Source organism: Neomonachus schauinslandi, chromosome 8 (assembly GCF_002201575.2).
Source record: "Neomonachus schauinslandi chromosome 8, ASM220157v2, whole genome shotgun sequence".
NCBI lineage: Eukaryota > Metazoa > Chordata > Mammalia > Carnivora > Phocidae > Neomonachus > Neomonachus schauinslandi.
This window is the reverse complement of record NC_058410.1, coordinates 118575047-118583401: the sequence shown is the minus strand read 5'-3', so window position 1 is coordinate 118583401 and position 8355 is coordinate 118575047. Positions and strand designations below refer to the sequence as shown.

At 49.3% G+C, this 8355-nt stretch overlaps 1 protein-coding gene across 1 annotated transcript; it reads left to right on the top strand.

Annotated features, from left to right (window-relative positions):
- Positions 1–2663: 2663 nt before the first annotated feature.
- GTF2H4 (general transcription factor IIH subunit 4) lies at positions 2664–8351 on the top strand. Its single transcript, XM_044917621.1, has 14 exons — positions 2664–2901; positions 3516–3658; positions 3920–4024; positions 4377–4508; positions 4787–4883; positions 4975–5063; positions 5260–5371; positions 5513–5581; positions 5781–5864; positions 6241–6373; positions 6577–6707; positions 7344–7391; positions 7544–7622; positions 8078–8351. The coding sequence occupies exons 2-14, from the start codon at positions 3519–3521 to the stop codon at positions 8248–8250; spliced, it is 1392 nt and encodes a 463-aa protein (XP_044773556.1). The 5' UTR covers positions 2664–2901; positions 3516–3518; the 3' UTR covers positions 8251–8351.
- The last annotated feature ends 4 nt before the right edge of the window (positions 8352–8355 follow it).

The window sequence follows — 8355 nt, the reverse complement described above, 5'->3', positions numbered from 1 at the left end:
CCACATTTTATCTAACCAACTCCCCATGATGGACATTCCGGCTGTTTCCATTGTTTTCATAATACAATAACAGACACACATAAATATCTTTATAATATCTTATAAATATCTTTGCATGTATATCTCTGTATCCATGTGGGAGAACTTCAGTATGATACATTTCTAAAGGTGGAGTTGGTAGGTCAACCGGCAGTTACATTAAAATAACTGGTACATACTGCCAAAGCCCCCTTAAAAAGGTGTGACTATGTCGACTTTCAAAAAAAGTATATGAGTGGGCGCCTGGGTGGCTCAGTTGGTTAAGTGACTGCCTTCGGCTCAGGTCATGATCCTGGAGTCCCGGGATCGAGTCCCGCATAGGGCTCCCTGCTTGGCAGGGAGTCTGCTTCTCCCTCTGACCCTCCTCCCTCTCATGCTCTCTGTCTCTCATTCTCTTTCTCTCAAATAAATAAATAAAATCTTTAAAAAAAAAAAGTATATGAGTACTTATGCTCCTATGCGGTGACAACATCCAGGTTGTCAATTGCCACCCCCTTTTTTTTTTTTGCTCATCAGATATTTTACTGTTTCTTTAATTTACTTTTCCTTAATTACTGGCGATGATGAGAGCTTTTTCATTTGCTTATAAACAATTTATATTTTTTTCTGTTTATTGCCTGTTACATCTTTCTACAATCTTTCGATTCTGTTCTTTTTCTTATTGCTTTGTAAAAGCTCTTTGTATTGTCTATTTTGTCAAATATTTCTTCCAGACTAATTTGTCTCTTATTTTACTTAAGGTTAGCCATAAATAAGCTTTGTCAGTTTTGTGTCATCCTTGAGGATTTTATGCACCGACTGTTAAAGAAACGGAAAAACAAAACAAGCATGGGTGAGCGTAACAGAGTCTTACACAGTTCTTGCCATTTTGGTCCGCGGTCCCTCACATGTACTTCAAATCCCAGCTTCGGGATTTTCTAGATGAATGATTGGGGGCAAATTTCTTAATCTCACTAGGCTTTGGTCTTCTAGTCTGCAAAGTGGGAATAATAAAACTTACTTTATAGGAACTTGGGGATATTTGTAGCTCTGGCTTTGGCTTAAGACGTTCCCTTCCCTTTTCCTGCAGTAGCCTCATAAATCAAATCAGACCCAACAACTGGTTTCTTAAAAAAATTGTATTTATTAGGATCTTCGAAAAAAACGGGGTGGTGGGAGCACGGTGGACGTGGCAATTAAGACTGAGTACTAAAGTTGAAAATAGAGCTACCATATGATCCAGCAATTGCACTACCCCAAAGATACAAAAGTAGGGATCCAAAAGGGTATGTGCACCCCGATGTTTATAGCAGCAATGTCCACAATAGCCAAACTATGGAAAGAGCCAAAATGTCCATCGACAGATGAATGGATAAAGAAGATGTGGTATAGGGGCGCCTGGGTGGCTCAGTCGTTAAGCGTCTGCCTTCAGCTTGGGTCATGATCCCAGGGTCCTGGGATCGAGCCCCGCATCGGGCTCCCTGCTCTGCGGGAAGCCTGCTTCTCCCTCTCACACTCCCCCTGCTTGTGTTCCCTCTCTCGCTGTGTCTCTCTCTGTCAAATAAATAAAAAAATCTTAAAAAAAAAAAAGAAGATGTGGTGTATATATATAATGGAATATTACGCAGCCATCAAAAGGAATGAGATCTTGCCATTTGCAACGACGTGGATGGAACTGGAGGGTATTATGCTGAGCGAAATAAGTCAAACAGAGAAAGACATGTATCATATGACCTCACTGATATGAGGAATTCTTAATCTCAGGAAACAAACTGAGGGTTGCTGGAGTGGGGGGTGGGGTGGGAGGGATGGGGTGACTGGGTGATAGACACTGGAGAGGGTATGTGCTCTGGTAAGCGCTATGAATTGTGCAAGACTGTTGAATCTCAGATCTGTACCTCTGAAACAAATAATGCAATATATGTTAAGGAAAAAAAAAAAAGAAGAAGATAGCAAGAGGGGAAGAATGAAGGGGGGGAAATCAGAGGGGTAGACGAACCATGAGAGACGATGGACTCTGAAAATCAAACTGAGGGTTCTAGAGGGGAGGGGGGTGGGAGGATGGGTTAGCCTGGTGATGGGTATTGAGGAGGGCACGTTCTGCATGGAGCACTGGGTGTTATGCACAAACAATGAATCATGGAACATTGCATCTAAAACTAATGATGTAATGTATGGGGATTAACATAACAATAAAAAAATTTAAAAAAAGACTGAGTACTTACCTACCGAGTAAGGCGCAATGAGTAGTGCTAACTCCTACCTCTCAAGAACGCTCTAGAGAGTGCTTTACTCCAATTTTACGAGGAGTAAAAAGCTCAAGGAGCTCAGTTTGTGTGTCTCTAAACTAAGCGTCTCACCTAGGAGCCATGTCCGCGCCTCCGCCAGGAAGCCCTCGGGGCACTTCTCCTCCCGAGGTCCCGCCTCCCGCTCAGGTCGGTTAGACTCGCCGTCAGCTGCGTGAGCTGAAAGCGACGCGGAACAAAGCGGCGCGGCCTCGGGTGTCTCCGGCTCTCTCAATTAAAGGCCGGCCTCCCTCCTAGCGGCTTCCTCGCGGTGCCTTTTGGGAGTTGTAGTCAGACGCGCTTCAGCCTATTCCGGGGCGAGCCTAGACAAGACTCGAATTCCCAGAATGCCCCGCGGCGGGCGAGTGTGTGCAGCGCCTATTCGTATCTTCCCTACTTTTCCACTCCTTCCCCTGCTTTTCTTCTCTTCTGAATCCTCCACTCTGGACTCCTGTCTAGTTCTTTGTCCCTCTCCCCATCTTTTTCTCTCATTTTCCATCGTCCATTCTCCAATTCCCGGGAGCCAAGGCGAGACCTTAGCTACGATTAAGCGACGACTTGAGACTCAAGGTGCACGAAGGGGGAGCGACACGGAGTGGTAGGGGGGCGCCGAGAGAGAGGGGATGGGGGAGGTATGAGAGTTGGGTGAGAAGCGAGGAGTAGGAGAGAAGTTAGGAGATCGACATGTCGATCAGGGTGAATGGGGTGAAGTCTTGCGGGGCAAAGAGGAGAGGTGGACAGATTTGGGAGACAAGGAGGAGAAAAGTAGTTCATTGTTGTGCCCGGCAGGACCTTTGGGGCCAACAAACAGATGGGAAGGACTGACAAATTTGGAGCTCATGGGCTAATCTGACCAGGAGAGGGGAAGGGAGAGGGGATTGGGCTTAAACAAGTTTCCTTGACACTGCTTAGGTAAAGACGAGATAAGACATTGAAATAAAAAAATGATTTTGCCAATATGGGACAATTAACAATTCTCTAATTTGGAAATTGAGAGATGACTGGAGTTGAGGCTAGAAGTGGGTGGAGGAGGCAAGAGAGAAGAGGAGGTTGGTCAGGTCTGGGAGAAAGGAGAGGAGATGAGTAACATAGAAGAGGAAATCATAGAAAGGATGGGTTATTGTGGGGGCCAGTGGATCTGGAATAGGAATGAGGTGAGGGATGACATTGGCATGGACTGTGGGGGTGACTTTCTAACTTTGCATCTCTCAGGTGATGGAGAGCACCCCCTCAAGGGGTGGACTGAACCGAGTACACCTACAATGCAGGAATCTGCAGGAATTCCTAGGCGGCCTGAGCCCTGGCGTATTAGACCGATTGTATGGGCATCCTGCCACCTGTCTGGCTGTCTTCAGGTAACGCCCCCCTTCATGGCAGGGACCATGTTGAGGAAATGTAATGAGGCCTTCAGACTGGAATAAGTTATCATGAGTTGAAGCTTAGCCCTTGGGGGCTTGAAGACTGAAGTGTGTCAGGCCAAAACAGATGGAGCTAGTGGGGACAGCAAGACTGGTAAAGGTGTAGGGGGTGGGATGAGATGTTTGCGAGCTTGTTGAGGGCAGAGATGCAGATAAGGCAGTTTCTGATATTAACATTTGACCTGTACCCCCTTCCAGGGAGCTCCCATCTTTGGCTAAGAACTGGGTGATGCGGATGCTCTTTCTGGAGCAGCCTTTGCCACAAGCCGCCGTGGCCCTGTGGGTGAAAAAGGAGTTCAGCAAGTGAGTCTCTGCTGCATGCTCAGCCAGATGCAGATTTCTCAATAACTAGCTATTCCAAGTGTCCCTTGGAATACTTCTAGGAAATATTAATGGATACACCACAAAGCTTGTACGTAAAAAATAAATTTGGGAAACTCTGCATGTATTTTCCCTCTTGGAAAATTGTGATGTCTACAACAAGATTCTGGTAGGCATTGCTGTAAAGAAATTTGCCTTAAGAAGACACTCTTTTTGCTGTATGAAATGGTGTTCCAAGGGATAACCAGTTTGGAAAAGGCAGAAGTGGAGGCTTTTATGGGCCCCCTTCTTCTTGTTCTCCAGACACCCTCTTACTTCCCTGCTTCTGTTTCAGAGCTCAAGAGGAAAGTACAGGGCTGCTGAGTGGCCTCCGTATCTGGCACACCCAGCTGCTCCCTGGTGGTCTCCAGGGCCTCATCCTCAACCCCATCTTCCGCCAGAACCTCCGCATTGCCCTTCTGGGTGGGTATGTCACTTCCATCTTCCTAAGCTAGGCCAGGAGAACTAGTATTTAAACTGCTGGGGGCGGGGGGTGGGGGGGAGAGCCCCTGAGGGGCCCCTCTGGAACCTTGTGGTCTCCACCTTTGGGAGCTCCTTTAGGAATAAGTTGGACGAGATGTAGCTGCATGATGTAGGAAAGAAATGTCTCGCGCTCATAGCCCTTGGAGATGAAGGGGAAAGAGGACAGAGAAGCAGGCAGGGAACGCAGGCAGGGTTCCTTACTCTTGGCCCATCCTGGCGTAGGGGCAAGGCCTGGTCTGATGACACAAGTCAGCTGGGTCCAGACAAGCACGCGCGGGATGTTCCCTCACTTGACAAGTACGCCGAGGAGCGATGGGAGGTGAGGACTTGGGACTCTGTGCCTCTGCTTGTGCTCCTACGTCTCATGGCCCTTAGAGACATCGTTCTCTCTATCCACTTCTGTTCCTCAGGTGGTTCTGCACTTCATGGTGGGCTCCCCCAGTGCAGCCGTCAGCCAGGACTTGGCTCAACTCCTCAGCCAGGCTGGGCTCATGAAGAGGTGAGGAAACCAGAGATACGTCAGATCCCTGCTAAACTGAGTGTCTGGGGTGGGTTAGGATTGCAGGCAGTTAACTGAGAAAGGAGAGCTGAGTGGAGTACAGCCAGAGAGAAACCAAGACAAAATATGAGAGGACAAGTGGGGATGGTGGCCTCTCTCTGCAAACCTCCACCATTGTCCCTCTCTATGTCTCTAGCACTGAACCTGGAGAACCACCCTGCATTACTTCGGCCGGCTTCCAGTTCCTGTTGCTGGATACCCCTGCCCAGCTGTGGTACTTTATGTTGCAGTATCTGCAGACAGCCCAGGTGAGGAGGCTGCTTGCCGGCATGCTCTGATCTTCTCAGGACCCACTGAGAGATTACCCTTGCAGACTGTCCCCTGATGTTCTATCCCCTCATTTTCTCCCTTCTATCCCTGCCCCTTTGTCTCTGCCCATTCCTCCCTAGAGTCGGGGCATGGACCTAGTGGAGATTCTCTCCTTCCTCTTCCAGCTCAGTTTCTCTACTCTGGGCAAGGTAAGCAGGGGGATGGAGTTGGGGGCTTGGGTGGGCAAGCTGGTGGGTAGAGAGATGGGAAGGGGAAATCAGGTTATGGGCAAAAGCATGAAAGATAAGAATAAACAAAGCATAGATGGGAAAAGAGGGAATGAGTGTATGAGGTTGGGAGGGGGAGAATGGGATATTTTGGACCCAACTGGCCACCTCTCTTTCCCAGGATTATTCTGTGGAAGGTATGAGTGATTCTTTGTTGAACTTCCTGCAACATCTGCGTGAGTTTGGGCTTGTTTTCCAGAGGAAGGTATGCACACCCAGATACATGGCTTCTAGGAAAGAGGCAGGGTGGTCTCTTACCTTGGCCTTTAAAAAGGAGTGGGGTCTCAGATGGTACCTTCATTTGTAGTGAGTATAGCATAAGTGTAGAGTTGTTGAATCACTATGTTGTGCACCTGAAACTAATGTTACATTATGTGTCAACTATACTCAAAAAAGAGTTGGGGTCTCGGGAGGCAGTAGCAGAGGGGAGTCGCCAGGACCGAGTACTTGGGTCCCTTGGAGTTGATAAGTTGGGAGTTGGGGCTCTTGCCCTCGGAGGGGTCTGGTGTCTCAGGCAGGAAGATGGTTAGTGACAGCTGAGAGAGAGCCAGCCCTCTGCCTTCCCCTTCTGTATTTTCCAGAGGAAATCTCGGCGTTACTACCCCACACGCCTGGCCATCAATCTCTCATCAGGAGTTTCTGGAGCGGGGGGTACCAGCCATCAGCCAGGCTTCATCGTCGTGGAAACTAATTACCGACTGTATGCCTACACTGGTGAGGCCAGACAGAGGGCCCCGAACAGCAGAGCGGGGAGGGGAGTGGGGAGAGGGAAGGAACCAGGAGGGAGTGCCAGTTTATGTTCATGTTTACCTGGCAGTTTACAGAGTTCTCGGACATTCCTCGTCACCCTTGAAGGTCTTGAGGGAGTGTGGGTGTGGGGATAGCCTTCTCATCTTCTCTTCCTGTCCCTGGGCCAGAGTCGGAGCTGCAGATCGCCCTCATTGCCCTGTTCTCAGAGATGCTCTATCGATTCCCCAACATGGTGGTGGCGCAGGTGACCCGGGAGAGCGTGCAGCAGGCCATCGCCAGTGGTATCACAGCCCAGCAGGTATGCCCACTTGGGGAAGGTGGGGGCGGGAAGATAGGCTGCACTTGGGCTAGGGGGTACAGGGTGCTCATCTTACAGAAGGCTAATAGTGGCTTTGTTTCAGTGGATGGTGGTGAGTTGTTTGTGTTTGAGTGTAGACCATGCACATGAAGGGAAGTCAAGGCTCTACGCGTGGGGAAAAAACACAGGGGGGTGGGGGAGGTATAGATTTGTGTCTCCACCACCAACCCCTTCCTAGCTGCCTGGTTGCTTGACTTGTCTGAGCCTCGCTTTCCTCATCTGAAAAAAGGAAATAATAACATTTCTCCCCTCATGGGGCTTGGGGAGGATTCAATGAGAGAATAGCAGTAAAGCCTTTGGCTCAGAGCCTGTCATGCAGTAAGTGTTCCTGCTATTTTAAAAAAGAAAAACAAAACAAGACTATAGAAAGGGCAAATGTGCTAGAGAAGAAATAGCAGACATGACCAGTGGGAACAGCAACTGGGATGACAGCTGAACAGGAATGGGTTAATGACAGGCACGTGGCTGTGGATTTTTAACAGTAAGCTGATATTCCAGTGACATTAGGTAACAGCTTAGGTACCTTTCCTGCCCTCTTACCTGAGCCCCTGATCCCATTCTTGTCTGTTTTCCCAGATCATCCATTTCCTAAGGACAAGGGCCCACCCAGTGATGCTCAAACAGGTACCAAGCTGCTGGAGGCTGACAGCCCCTGGCACCTGACGATGAAGTGATGGAAAAGAGAAAGGGACAGCCCAATCTGGGGAATGAGTAGACGGCTGGGGTTGTCTGGGGCACTATTCCTGCATCTTCACAGCCATTGCTTGCCCGTACAGACGCCTGTGCTGCCGCCCACCATCACAGACCAGATTCGGTTGTGGGAGCTAGAAAGGGACAGACTCCGGTTCACTGAGGGTGAGTGGCTTCTAGTAGCTGGTTCTTGGTCACGGGCCAGGGGAAGGACAATTTAGTCTTCATGAACTGAGAAAGCTATTCATGCATTTTATTTTTTTGTTTATTGCATGGGTTGGGAGAGAAAAGCTGGCAAGACACTATTTTGGGGGTGAGTGTGTAGTAGTAGATTGTCTCAAATCAGTGCAGGGTGGATTTACCTAGAAGTGGGAAATTGGGAGCGATAATTCACAGTAATTTTTCTGGTTTGGTGAGCATTAGTGGGTTTTCTTACTGTGTTCTATTGCCTTACTGAACATGGCTGGATCACACTACTGTTACTGGAACAGACAAGCATCAAGAACTCGTTTTTAAAAATAGTGGTGGCTGGCAAGCCCAGACCACTGCCCTGAGGCTGCCGCCCAGGGGCCTCACGTTTTTGCCTTGTCTCCCGGCTGCCCCTGCCCTGCGGACTCCAGGTGTCCTGTATAACCAGTTCCTGTCGCAAGTGGACTTTGAGCTGCTGCTGGCCCACGCTCGGGAGCTGGGCGTGCTGGTGTTCGAGAACTCGGCCAAGCGGCTGATGGTAGTGACCCCGGCCGGGCACAGCGACGTCAAGCGCTTTTGGAAGCGGCAGAAGCACAGCTCCTGAGAGTGCGGGCTCGGATCCGGGCGGGGTGGGGCAGGGTGGCCGCGTGGAGGCGGGCGCGGCCTCAGAACTCAGGTGTTTTTTATTTACACGTCGGACTCTTAATTG

Coding starts and splice junctions, on each gene's coding strand:
- GTF2H4 (XM_044917621.1), top strand. CDS start 3,519: ATGGAGAGCACCCCCTCAAGGGGTGGACTGAACCGAGTACACCTACAA. Junction 4,884..4,974: donor ACGCCGAGGAGCGATGGGAG/GTGAGGACTTGG, acceptor TCTGTTCCTCAG/GTGGTTCTGCACTTCATGGT. Junction 6,374..6,576: donor CCGACTGTATGCCTACACTG/GTGAGGCCAGAC, acceptor TCCCTGGGCCAG/AGTCGGAGCTGCAGATCGCC.